Source organism: Trichosurus vulpecula, chromosome 3 (assembly GCF_011100635.1).
Source record: "Trichosurus vulpecula isolate mTriVul1 chromosome 3, mTriVul1.pri, whole genome shotgun sequence".
Classification (NCBI taxonomy): Eukaryota; Metazoa; Chordata; class Mammalia; order Diprotodontia; family Phalangeridae; genus Trichosurus; species Trichosurus vulpecula.
Genome location: NC_050575.1, coordinates 315,536,092 through 315,550,223, shown reverse-complemented (window position 1 = coordinate 315,550,223; position 14,132 = coordinate 315,536,092). Strand labels below are relative to the sequence as shown.

Below are 14,132 nucleotides of genomic sequence, written 5' to 3'. Positions count from 1 at the left end.
AGGAGCCCAGGCGGAGCATGCCCTAGCGCCCTGAATCAGTGAGCTGCAGCAGTTACCGGACTTCTCAACCCACAAACACCAAAGACAACAGAGAAGGTTAGTGGGAAAAGCTGCAGGAGTGGAAGGAGTTCCCGGTTCAGTCACCACCCCAGAGGCAGGAGAGGTGGGGCAGCTACAGAACTACAGCTGCAGTTGCTTCCGGCCCCAGGCCCACCTGGTGGGAGGAATTAAGTGGCAGATCAGAGCAGGAGTGAAGAGCCTGCTGAAGATCTAAGTCCAGTCCGGGTTGGGGGTTCTTGGGGAAGGAGGAGTGCTGGTGTGACAGAGCTGGCGCATCCCCCTAAGCTTGGAACATAGTTCTCTTAATTCTATAAGCAGTCATACCCTGCTGAAAAACTCAAGGGTCAAGTTAGTTGCCTGGGAACATGGCCAGGCAGCGAAAATGCACCCAGATTCAGTCTCAGAGTTTGGAATCTTTCTTTGGTGACAAAGAAGACCAAAACATACAGCCAGAAGAAGTCAACAAAGTCAAAGAGCCTACAACAAAAGCCTCCAAGAAAAACACTAACTGGTCTCAGGCCATGGAAGAGCTCAAAAAGGATTTGGAAAAAAAAGTTAGAGAAGTAGAGGAAAAATTGGGAAGAGAAATGAGAATGATACGAGAAAACCATGAAAAACAAGTTAATGACTTGCTAAAGGAGACCCAAAAAAATATTGAAAAATATACTGAAAAAAAACAACACCTTAAAAAATAAGACTAATTCAAATGGCAAAAGAGCTCCAAAAAGTCAATGAGGAGAAGAATGCCTTGAAAGGCAGAATTACCCAAATGGAAAAGGAGATCCAAAAGACCACTGAAGAAAATACCACCTTAAAAATTAGATTGGAGCAAGTGGAAGCTAGTGACTTGATGAGAAATCAAGATATTCTAAAACAGAACCAAAGGAATGAAAAAATGGAAGACGATGTGAAATATCTCATTGGAAAAACCACCGACCTGGAAAATAGATCCAGGAGAGATAATTTAAAAATTATTGGACTACCTGAAAGCCATGATCAAAAAAAGAGCCTAGATATCATCTTTCAAGAAATTATCAAGGAGAACTGCCCTGATATTCTAGAGCCACAGGGCAAAATAGAAATTGAAAGAATCCACAGATTGCCTCCTCAAATAGATCCCAAAAAGAAATCTCCTAGGAATATTGTAGCCAAATTCCAGAGCTCCCAGATCAAGGAGAAAATACTGCAAGCAGCCAGAAAGAAACAATTTGAGTATTGTGGAAACACAATCAGAATAACCGAAGATCTGGCAGCTTCTACATTAAGAGATCGAAGGGCTTGGAATACGATATTCCGGAGGTCAATGGAGCTAGGATTAAAACCAAGAATCACCTACCCAGCAAAACTGAGTATCATGCTCCAAGGCAAAATACGGACTTTCAATACACTAGAGGACTTTCAAGCTTTTTCAGTGAAAAGACCAGAGATGAATAGAAAATTTGACTTTCAAACACAAGAATCAAGAGAAGCATGAAAAGGTAATCAAGAAAAAGAAATTGCAAAGGACTTGCTAAAGTTGAACTGTTTTGTTGACATTCCTACATGGAAAGATGATGTGTATGATTCATGGGACCTCAGTTATTAGGGTAGCTGAAGGGAATATGCACATATATATGTTTATGTATATATATGTATATGTGTATGTATGTATATATATACACATACATATATATACATACACATATATACATACAGAGAGAGAGAGAGAGAGAGGGAGGGCGGGCACAGGGTGAGTTGAAGATGAAGGGAAGATATCTAAAAGAAATGAAATCAAATTAAGGGATGAGAGAGGAATATATTGAGAGAGGGAGATAGGGGGAGATAGAATGGGGTAAATTATCTCACATAAAAGTGGCAAGAAAAAGCAGTTCTGTAGGAAGAGAAGAGAAGGCACGTGAGGGGGAATGAGTGAATCTTGCTCTCATCAAATTTGACCTGAGGAGGGAATACCATACATACTCAATTGGGTATCTTACCCCACAGGAAAAAAGGAGGAAGAAGATAAAAAATGGGGGGATGATAGAAGGGAGGGCAGATGGGGGTGGAGGTAATCAAAAACAAACACTTTAGAAGGGGGACAGGGTCAAGGGAGAAAATTCAATAAAGGGGGATAGGTTAGGAAGAGGCAAAATACAGTTAGTCTTTCACAACATGAGTATTGTGAAAGGGTTATATATAATGATACACATGTGGCCTATGTTGAATTGCTTGACTTCTTAGGGAGGGTGGGTGGGAAGGGAAGAGGGGAGAGAATTTGGAACTCAAAGTTTTAAAAACAGATGTTCAAAAACAAAAAAAGTTTTTGCATGCAACTAGAAAATAAGATACACAGGCAATGGGGCGTAGAAATTTATCTTGCCCTACAAGAAAGGAAGGGAAAAGGGGATGGGAGGGGAGTGTGGTGACAGAAGGGAGGGCTGACTGGGCAACAGGGCAACCAGAATATATGCCATCTTGGAGTGGTGGGGGAGGGTAGAAATGGGGAGAAAATTTGTAATTCAAACTCTTGTGAAAATCAATGCTGAAAACTAAATATATTAAATAAAAAGAAATAAAAAATTAAAAAACAAAAAAAGTTGTAGGTTTTATTTTTATTGCTGCTTTTTTGGGTAGTCAAATGGGTGACTTTTCAACTTTTGCTACTTTAACCCAAAATAAAGGGTTTTTTTTTCCCAAAATGCTAATTAGTTACTTCTTTCATTCTACAGAGTTCTCTTGCAGAGACATTGGACAGCACTGGAAGTTTAGATCCCCAGAGAACAGATATGATTTATACAATAGAAGATGTACCTCCTTGGTATCTCTGTATATTCTTAGGGCTACAGGTAAGATTCTTATAATATGATTAGAAATTAGTACCACTGTTCACTTCTTAAATGTTTACTTTTATATTGTCATAAAATTCTGCTTTCATTTATTTATTAGTGTATGTATTCTGAATTTTTGCTTAAATAATGTAGATATGCAAAAGTCTTTTATAAAATTGCAAATTTTTTACGTTTATGGTAGAAGGATGGAAAAAGCTGGAGGAAGAAAGGAAGAGAATGTAAAGAAGGTATAGGGATTCAAGGCAAATAATAAAAAGGGAAGGAAAAGAAAGATAGCCGAGAAGAGTGTAGAAAAGACAGTGAAGAAGCAAAGAAAGGTGATGTTCCAACTTCTCCTATGAGGCCTCTTTTGTTGGCCTTGTTACAAATTCATTCATATTAACCTCACAACCCTGCTGCTTCTGAGAAGGAAAAATGGTGTTGGAGCAGGGTGTTTAGATGACATGGGGTAAGGAATTGATAGTGGAAATGAGCAAAACTTGTTTTTCTACCTTCCCTTTTCCCAAATATTCCATTCTAAAATTATTGCTCTTTCTTTCTTCTACTCATCATCACAGAAAACCTCAGAATTTTAAGAATTGCATATTTTCTTAGAAGTAGGCAGATTCCTTTTTTTTTTGCAGAGATAGTAATACTCTTTTAACTTTTTACAAATTCTAATCTCTGTGCTGAAGCAAAGTCTATGATCTGACTGTACACAAATAACTGATTTAGGGATAGCTCCCTACATTAATAAAGAGTTTTCTGTTGACTAAAATAGATTTAATTTGGTGCTTGTGGTGTCCAGTACCAATAAAAATGGAAAAGATCTACAGAGATTTGTTATAACAAATTTTTCGTTGTCAAGGGTGGTAGAGCCACTGTCCTCAGTGTGCTTAGAAGGGAAGTAGAAAAGTCTCCGAAGAACCAATGATTGGTGAAGGACCAAGTGTATATGTTGGTGATACATTCCGGTGGTGACAGTTGTGAGGAACTTGAGGAAGTGATACACATGGTGTGTGAAAGCTGGGAAGATAGCGTAGAGCGTGTGGGGAAAATCTCATATACCTCAAATAATGCTAGGGAAAAGGGAACCAAGAGAATGTCAGGACCTACTGAGATATGTGCCTACTTTCCCATCTGTGCAAAGTATTTGTGTAATTTATAGTTAAGGCTAGTAAATCTCTGATGAGGTTATATTAGTAAGGAACAAGCAGGCTTTTGCGAGCAGTATGCAACACTGGACCATATTTTGCTATATTGGAATTGATAGAAGGATGTAGAAAATATACTATGTGTATTGGTTATAAAAAAGCATTTGTTTTAGTAAAGTAAAATAATACTTTGAAGGCTGTCTTCCAATAAGCTAACTCCCATGAATGAATTCATTAAAAGAAAAACAGTGCTAAGTGCTTTGGATAAAAATAGAAAAATTGAAATAGTCCCTCCTCTCAAGGAGTTTACACTTTAATTGAGGAAGCTAAGATATAAAAAAGTCCAGCTGCAGGGCAGGTGGAAAGATCTGGAAGTTCTTAAGGGTATTGCAGGAAGCTGGATGACAAGGCCCTGAGGTCCTTAGATTACATAGAAAAGATAAAATGACAGAGTGTCTTTTCATCTCTCTCTCTCAATCTCCGCCTCCCGCCCCCCCTCCCCCGGTCCCAAATCATCATCTCCAGTTCTGTATATGTTCTTTCATTCCTCCAAACCTGCTGAACCAGAAGGGATTACCGAGATGCAAAGAATAACTTGCCTGTTGTTCCATAAACAGTTAATGTTAATTTCATGACAGTCTTTTATAAGAATGTATTTTTTAAATTTTCCTTTCCCTTTCCCTCCACCTGCTTTTTGGGGAAATGTTACTGGATGGTTGCTTAGATGTCATTTGTTTTACAAAAATACAAGAAAATTGGTAGTTTAAACATTCTCTAATAGTAGAATCAAAAATCATAACTTTGAAAGGAATCAGCCCAAGGTTATTTTTAAATTAGAAGTGGGGCAGGGAGTTAAGCCTCTGTGTGTGTGTGTGTGTGTGTGTGTGAGAGGGAGAGAGAGAGAGGTATATGTATATCTTTTTAAAACAATCTTTATGTCTTTCTGTTGTCCATAGCACTATCTGACCTGTTTCAGTGGTACCATAGCAGTGCCCTTCTTGCTAGCTGACGCTATGTGTGTTGGATATGACCAGTGGGCTACAAGTCAGCTTATTGGGACCATATTCTTCTGTGTGGGAATCACAACTTTGTTACAGACAACTTTTGGATGCAGGTAAGATATGGGATGTTAAACTGCTCCAATTAAAAAATAGTCATTGGAACGTAGGACTATGATAACGTTTGTATGTATAATTTTATGAAATATGTACTATGGCACTGCTTATGATCAAATGCAATGGAACTGTCATGAAACATCAGTTTGCCAAATATGATTTGGAATTGACCTAAGCAGGTGGCAAAGCAGCATGGTTAGATGGTTTAGACCCTGGGAAGGGAGTAGCCAGAGATGTTATGAATATGCATTTGTATGTAGGACCTAGAGCACTATCATACTTCTATGATCTGTGACCTTAAGTAGAGCCTCAGCTGGCTAAGGCAGTTCAGTGATGTGCTAGTTCTGCCACTACCTTTGAAAGCAGCTACGCTTCTGAACTTTTGGAGGTGAATCTTGTTTCATGTCTTTATACAGAGACTGAGGGATGTATGGATGGTATCAGGTGTGCGTGTGTGTGTGTTTTTATGTGTGCACGCATGTGGGTTCTGATTCCTTGAGTTTTTTATGATAAAATTGTAGTGTTATAGAGACCATACTTTGAGTGTTAGTTTTTCGAGGAAAGTCATATCTAGACCTTGATTCAAGCCTCACCCTAGTGTAGCATTTAGCAGAGTTCCATTGATGACAAAGGCCTAAAAAATGAGGGAGGAAAAGCTCAGGCTCTGATAGACCTGTGTATTCTGCTCCTGCCACTCAGTAATTGTATCAAAGGGGATGTATACCGAAGTGGTAAATGGGTTAGTTTAGTGATTAAGAGAAATTGTGTAGTTGAGATAAAGGAGAAAATTGCGTTATATCATGACACTCGCTGCCCCAAAACCTCTGTGCCTAGCATTTCAGATTTTGTCCCTTCTGACTGTCCTGCCTTTCCAGGCTTATACCTTTACACGCTTTATTCATCTTGGACTTCTAGCTATACCTTGATCTCATCCTGTGCCCCTTATCCCAGTACATCCACCCAGAATTAAGTGTTCTCTGTACTCTCATAACCATCTTTTGGAATCCACTTCTTCCTCCAGGGCTCAGATCAGGTGCCCCTTTGTCTATGAAGTTTTGCCAGCTAAGCGATTTCTTTCCTTCAGATTTTCCTAAAGCATCTTGGTGTCTGTTCTTTGCCCTTATTTTTAATCATCTACGGACAGATCTCATTTAGTGTGAATGAATCCCACTTCAAAGGATTCATTACTATTTGAATTCTCATTATTCAAGTTATAATTTTGTAAAATGTGGTCATTGGTTACATCTCAACAGAAATATGCAGTATGAATTTGAATAATGAGATCACTTCATAGGGTTCATTTTTTTATTTATCATTCCCATAGTGGAAAGAACATTGGTTTTAAAGTAAGAGAACCTGGGTTCACATCCTGCCTCTGATAATTAATATTTGTTGTCACTGTAACCAAGTCACTCAACCTCTCTGTGTCTCAGTTTTATTATCTTTAAAATGAGGTGGTTTGATTAGTTCAGACTCCTTGGTTTCTGGATTGGTTTTATCTTATGAACTTGGACAGGAAAAAAAATTACATCTTTATTTTCACTAACCTCTAACTAAGATTTAGCAATCTGATCTGGTTATCTTCTATTTGTTAATGGTATAATAATTCAGATAATACAGCTATTTTTAGTTTATGGTGGCTTATAACGTAAGGTATTAGTCCAAATCTAACTTCTGCCAGTCTTCTTATATTAAATAGGGAATCATTTTCTAAGTGCTTTGTGTTCTTGGATTTATCAAATACTGGATTAATTCCTAATTGTTATCTGTTCTATTTTGCCAAATTTGTTTTCAAATATTATGTATACATTTTATTGGAGTTATATGTAGTATTGCAGGTTTTAGCATTACAAGGAAACTCAAGACATTGGCTGTTTTTCTAACAATTAGTTGTCCAAAAGTGGAATAGCCTGCCTTAGGTAGTAAATTCCCTCTCCTGACCACTTACTTGGTCTTATTATAGTAAAGATTCTTTTTCAGGTATGAATTCAACTTGGTAGCTACAGGGAGTTCTTCCACCTCTTAAATTCTGTGATTTTAAGAGGATCTTAGAGTGTGAGATCTCTCTGATTCTTTCTGGCGCTAAGCCTTATCAGAAATGAGGGAAGCAGTTGATAGCACAGTCTTCCTGAAGGAGAAAGAAAGAAGGTGATCAGGAAGAGACACTGGGTCAAACATCTGACCTGTACTGTCAGACAGGGACAGTACAGTGTGATTTGCTTGGGTTGGCCCCGGCCACTAACCATTCATTCAGGTAGTACACCTTTGCATGTTGGGTATTCTTAGCTCTGTGAGTGCCTCTAATTTCATGTGTTCTGTCCCAAGTAATATATGCTTAGTTTGGAGTTTTAGAAAATAAATTTTGAATCATGCCATTATTTGTTTAAGCTTTTAGTATTATGATTATGGTTTTGTTTTTGTTTCTTTCAGGTTACCTCTATTTCAGGCCAGTGCTTTTGCATTTTTGGCCCCAGCTCGAGCTATCTTGTCTCTGGATAAATGGAAATGTAATACCACAGGTGACTTAATGTTTTTTCAAAATATATAACTTTTACCCTGCGAACTAAGTAATAAAAATGCGTTACTGACTTGCAGCCCTTTTATTCTTATCATAATTTTTTTCCTTTCTCTTCTTGCTGCTAAGTCTCAGGGCCTAGAAATGTATTTTTTCATGAAATGAATAAATACTCTGTTGAATGTACCCATAAAATGAGATCTCTGCTTTGAAAGGGGAAAATTTATGTTTGAACTTTTAAAAAAAATTACATAGAATTACAATATACAAAATATTTACTGTTAATACTTATTTAAATTCAAATAAAATACTTTATTAATTTTATCACCACTTTTTTCTTTACCTTAGTCATTTCCATCTTTATTCTCTTAAGAGTATAATTTACCTATGACTCAGGTTTTCTGTATAAGCAGATATAGGAAAAGGTACAGTTAGATCAGAATGTGCGTGCATGTGTGTGTGTGTGTGTGTGTGTGTGTGTGTGTGTGTGTGTGTGTGTGTGTAATAGAGAGAAGCACGTGAGACACTTTTTTGCTGATGTTTTATTTCAAAGGAATTATGAGTATGTAGTGCTCTTGTCACTTTGATGCATCAGAATAACACCTTCTGAAATATGTAGATGTAAACTTCCTACAAATGATGTTTATTTTCTTCAGAACTATAGTAACTTTAAATATTTTGATCAGCTTAAGAAGAAGGTAAGGAAATTATGAAAATATCAAAGCCAGATATTTGTCTAGTTCACACATGTAGTCTTAGACTAGCTTTTTAGGTTCTTGGAGCTGAACTTTCTCCACTTGATTTCCTTGGTGGCTTCTGGAATTGATATCATGAAGCCACTATGAGATCATTCATTTGATTTTCTCTGCCAAATTCCTTAAGATTTCAGTAAGGTAATGGTTTACCATAGTATAATTTAATTAAATTTGCTACTTGTAAAGGTTTATTTTTACATAAGACAGAAAAGTGAATTATACCATAATTTCATTACTTTTACTGAAAATTAGAATTTTGCCTACAAGTTAACTAATCTGCTATTAATGCTATGAATTCGTTTCTCATGATAAGCCATACTATTGTGATGTCAGTAATAGTGGGTTTAGATTTATATGTAAAGCAGAGGTGACTTTCAAAACTAAAATTAATTGAATCTTGTTAAATCAGCATTTCTCCAAATATTAAGAGATAAAATGCTTTTTTGTTTGTTTTCAAGATCTTTCAGTTACCAATGAAACAACATTATTGCATACTGAGCATATCTGGTATCCAAGAATACGAGAGGTAAAAAATACATATTATTTTCTCTTTTTCATTTGTATTGTCAATCTTAAACTTCTGTTATATTGCAGCAAGTTTGATAACAGTATTCTATAACATCTGTTATGCTATAACAACTGTTATACAGATAACAGTTATTCTATAAACATCAGACAGTTATTTTTGAGAAATTTGTTAGCCATTTTACTTGCTAAAATTCTTTTAGATATTACATTTAATTTAAATAGTGATATCATATAAAAAGTGTATTTAAAGCTGTGTGAAATCAAGCTCTGTGAATTGAGCTTTAGTCCCAGTTCACACCAGCATCATTATAGTTAAGTAGTGAAATAGAGCTATCTGGTTTTGTTCCAAAAGGTTTTACTGCAGAATGAGGATCTGTGCTTTGCAAATCGTAGCCCCTCTGCCCTGTTAAAATTTTCCAAATAGTTTTCAGAATCAACTGATGCGAGTGATTATTCATGGTTAGACTATAGCACCAGTAATGCCGTTGATGCTTACATACTGTCATACAAAAAGCCGATGACTACACTGAGAAAAGCAGTTTGCATAGTCTGCGTAGAAATTCTTTTGTGTCAAAAGCTCCTTCCTTAATAATTTTGTATATTTCCTCTAGATTTCCCGTGAACACACACCCTGCCCTACTCCAATACACCCAGCTGTGTCCCCAAATACATCTGACTAGGGTGAATGTCATTCTTAGGAACCTTCCAGAATTCTGTTAAGTTTGGCAGTTATAGAGTTTCTAGCCTCATACAACGCATACAGAGTGCTAGATTTTGAAGTCAGAAGACCTGGGTTCAAATCCCAGCCCTACAATTTGATAGCTTTGCGATCATAGGGAAGTCATTTCATCTCTCTGTATCTGCAAAATGGAGATTATAAAACTTAGATTGCCTATTTTATAGGCTGGTAGTGAGGAAAGCACTTTATACACCTTACAGAGCATGTGGCATACACCCTTTTTCATAGTAGGGAAGTGGGAAACTAGAGGTATGAAATATGGCATATATCATCAGTGTTGGTTAGTTATGCAAAGTATTTAAAAGGGGAGAGGGAATAAGGATAGTTAATTATATCTTTTCTCTTGGTTCAGATCCAAGGTGCCATTATCATGTCTTCATTGATAGAAGTTGTAATTGGCTTCCTTGGCCTGCCAGGTGCTCTGCTAAAGTATATTGGACCTTTGACTATTACACCAACAGTGGCCCTGATTGGTCTCTCTGGTTTCCAAGCAGCAGGAGAAAGAGCAGGGAAACATTGGGGCATAGCTATGCTGTAAGTTCACTTGTTTGTTTTTTCAAATGTGAATATTGTTATGATGATACAACTCCTCCATCTTCTGAATCAAGTAAAAATAGTGAATATGGAAAATAAAATTCCTTCTGGTTGTAGAAAACAATTTTTCGTAGTCCTGTGTAATAAATAGAAAGTTATTTGATCCCAACAACAAATTTATTCAGGAAGTTTTGTATAGTGGACAGCACACTAGCTTTAAAGTCAGGGACCTGCTTTCAGATCCTGGTTCTCCTACTTACCTTTATGACCTTCAGATAAGGATTTTATGGACCTCAGTTTCCTTTACTGTTTGGATTAGATAATTTCTGTGGTCCATTCTAGCTCTAAATCTATGTTCTTACTGACTGTTGGTACATCCAGTTTAATAGCTTATCAGAATAGGAAGTTATATCTTGCTCATATTAGAAATTTAGATGTTTGTTGAGTTGTCTCTTTGTCAGAATTAAACATGTAACCATCTAAAATCAAAAAGGAAATAATTCTTGCTCACCCACCTAGCAGTCCTCAAATCATCAATGACTTCTTTGTTTCTGTTCCAAAAGTTTATTTTCCAATTTGTAGCTCTCAGATTGTTTTCCCATAAGAATGATGTAATAATATAATGATATTACATGCTAGCTCCAGAAATAGTTATTGATATCTTTAAGCACTGGACCCCAGGCTAGCCTTTGAAGGACAGAACTGTAATAGCTTCAGCCTGAGTGCTTTGGCAATAACTTCATGAGAATAGGGGCTTCAGGGGCCTTTCTTATGTACAGATTAGTTAGAAGTTAAATGTTCCTCAGTCAAGAACTACTTCTCTTCCTTTATCTTTTCACTTTTCGTGCTTTAACTAAAGTCTGCTTTTCACAGAGCCTGTACTAGGCAGTGGCGGAAATAAAATACCAATGACACATGGGCTTCTGCCCTCGGAGCTTACAGTCTGCTGACTAGTACAACACATAAATAACTTTGAAACAAAAGGACACAGGATCAGTGTATAGGAAAGCTATAATCCAGATGCTTTACATGAAGCATAAAACAGGAAAGATCAGTATTATAAGAGTGTCAAAGATCAGAAGATCAGCACCTTCATGGAAGAAGTGCTATTTGAACTAGACCTTGAAGCATGAGTAGGGTTTAAACAGAGAGGTAATAGAAGTCAATCCAGGTGAAAAGAAACAACCCAAGCAGAAGGCATGGAGGTAGATTAGCACAGGTCCTGTGCAAGGACAGCAGGTTCCTCCAGTTCAGCTAGAGTATAAAGCTTATAGAAGGCAATAAATAATATAAGGAAAAACTGGAAAGACTGAGAGGTGCCATATTCTGGAGGTAGTGTAAGCTGAGGGACTTGACCTTTATTTGGGAATCAGTAGAAAACCACTGGAAGGTTCTTCTCAAAAGTCTTGATAGTAATGTCTTGGTCATGCAGTTGTACAAATTGTAAAAATTAATTCCAGTGGGAACATTAGGATTGTGAACTATAAAGCTAGAGTATTAATTGAGAGGCAGGAGATCTGAGTTTAAGTCCAGGTTCTACCACTGAGTTTTGTGACTTTGTGTAGAAAGTCGTAGGAATGTTGAGGATGAACAGTGTTATATTGAGTTACTCTTTTTGCTGGGACGCAATTTTTGTCAAGGACACAATTGTAAAAGTATTTCTTATAAAATCTAGCAGTACCAAAAACTCATTCACAGTCAGATTTTCTGATTGAGAGTGAACCTGGAATTTTAGAACAGATGAATGAGCTGGGCTCAGGTGGGCAGAGCCCAGGACTGTTGGGAAATGGACCAGTGGATATTGTTTTGTGAATGATAACTGTTTGGCTTGGGGTAAGGGGAGGTGTATGTTGAGTAGTGGGAGGAGTGGGGATAAGGCCAGGGCAGGACTAGAATAATAGAGAATTAGGTTCTGAAATTACAGAGCCAAGCTAGGTTCTGGGAACTCTTAACTAGATAATAGCTTAACAAGATTGTGTTTCATGTCCCATCATACAGTAAAACATTCAGTTTGGTGGAGGGTTTGGATTTGCTTCATTTTGTTTCAGAATCTTTTTCTAGACAATTTCTGCACACTCTTTGTCTTCTTCAGATTAGATTATCTTTCCTCATTTTTTAATTATGTAGTTCATATGACATCAGTCTCAAAATAGAAGCAATTTCTAAAGCATACCTTATGTTATATTACCTAAATTCCATCATGTAGATTCCTATGGTTTTGATATTTTTATTCACAAAAGTCAACCAGTGCTATTTTCTCCATTTATGCAAGTCAATGGTCTCTTGGTAGTTCTTCTGCTGTAATATTTTATTCCAGTGTCAAGTGACATTAAATAAGAGTTCTAAGATCTGCCTAAAGAGATGATTTCAGAAAGATGTCATAATCTCTCAAATACCAATTAAATGAGAACTGTGCAGTAGTTTTCTAGCCTGAAGAAAGTACAAAATTTGATTTCTAGTGGCTTTGTCAAACCTTAAAGGATAATGGAAGTGTGAATCTAACTAATTTTTCTTTCTCCCCCAGAACTATTTTTCTAGTATTGTTATTTTCTCAATATGCCAGAAATGTAAAATTTCCTCTCCCAATTTACAAATCCAAAAAAGGATGGACTGCCTACAAATTGCAGCTTTTCAAAATGTTCCCTGTAAGTAATCAGTTTCTGTTTTACTTTAAAAATTACTGTCAATGCATATCTTTTGAGAACCTGTGAAGGGCATTTTGATTTTTAAATTTCTGTGTTATGGAAAAGTAAGTCACACATGATCATTGTCCACAGAGATGATAAACCAAACTTTGAGAAGCATGTTTTTGTAGTGCCCAAGATAAAGTGACAGTGAAAATATATTCTTAGACTTCTCCCATTTCCCGAGGGGTTACTTGGTGAGGATAGCTCTATGCCAGTCTTTTTTACAAACATAAATTGAGTCATTCTTATAGATGTTCATTACTAGGTGGTATTTGTCATTTAAACAAAACTGAAGTTAGGCGTGTGAAGCATTTGAAATGCAATTTGATTAAAAGAAAGTCCATTAAAAGCATTGTAAGTTTTTTCTGCATTAAAGTTATTGATGGCAAGGGACCATGTTGGGCAAGGAGGAAGGGAGAGGGAAAGAGAGAGCATGTAAAAACTATGTTTCACCAATAACCACTAATATACTTAGCCTGGAATAGTCTTCTCCCTTTCCAATTTCAGATAATCCTGGCTATCTTGGTATCCTGGTTACTGTGCTTCATATTCACTGTGACAGATGTCTTTCCACCTGACAGCACAAAGTATGGGTTCTATGCTCGTACAGATGCTAGACAAGGCGTGCTTTTTGTGGCACCTTGGTTTAAAGTTCCATATCCATGTAAGTATACTTAAGGCAGTTTAAAGGCAGTGCAGGTTGTACTTGTAGGGGGAATGAGTTGCAGCAGTCATTTGTAGTCTTCATGACCTGAAATTCTCACCACTGGAGACGCTGAGATTTTGACAACAAAGATGGAACATTGTCTAAAGAAAGACAATTAAAATGCATGTGTTTCATGGGAACTACACTCTAGCAATCCCTTATGACCAGGGAGTATTAGTTTTTCAAATTAGCTTGTCAACATCTTTGGGAGGAGAGAATAAGGATTGATTTGTTTTGGTGGAAGAAATCATGGCATTTATAATCTCTAGGTGATAAGTGACATGAGGCAAGTTTTGTGTTACGGATGTTTGAAGTACTAGTGGGCTATCATGTATGGAGGTTATAAACAGAGAAGGGCTGGAGAAGGTAGAGGGTACCAAAGAATATTGAGGTGCATAGGAATAATTAGTTAACAAACATTTATGGCCACTTATTATAAGTATTTTAATATTATTGGGTCCACATTTTATTGATAGCAAAAGGATAGTTGATAGGATTATATGTAAATTAACAAGCACAAGTGGGAGCATTG

At 36.8% G+C, this 14,132-nt stretch overlaps 1 protein-coding gene across 1 annotated transcript in view; it reads left to right on the top strand.

Moving 5' to 3' along the window:
• The window catches only part of SLC23A2 (solute carrier family 23 member 2), a 109,497-nt gene that overhangs the window by 69,589 nt on the left and 25,776 nt on the right, over positions 1–14,132 (top strand). The window contains exons 5-11 of the mRNA XM_036750630.1: positions 2,769–2,885; positions 4,978–5,135; positions 7,567–7,655; positions 8,865–8,932; positions 10,026–10,207; positions 12,732–12,852; positions 13,402–13,558. Coding sequence (XP_036606525.1) covers positions 2,769–2,885; positions 4,978–5,135; positions 7,567–7,655; positions 8,865–8,932; positions 10,026–10,207; positions 12,732–12,852; positions 13,402–13,558 — 892 coding nt within the window. The remainder of the gene's footprint in view (positions 1–2,768; positions 2,886–4,977; positions 5,136–7,566; positions 7,656–8,864; positions 8,933–10,025; positions 10,208–12,731; positions 12,853–13,401; positions 13,559–14,132) is intronic.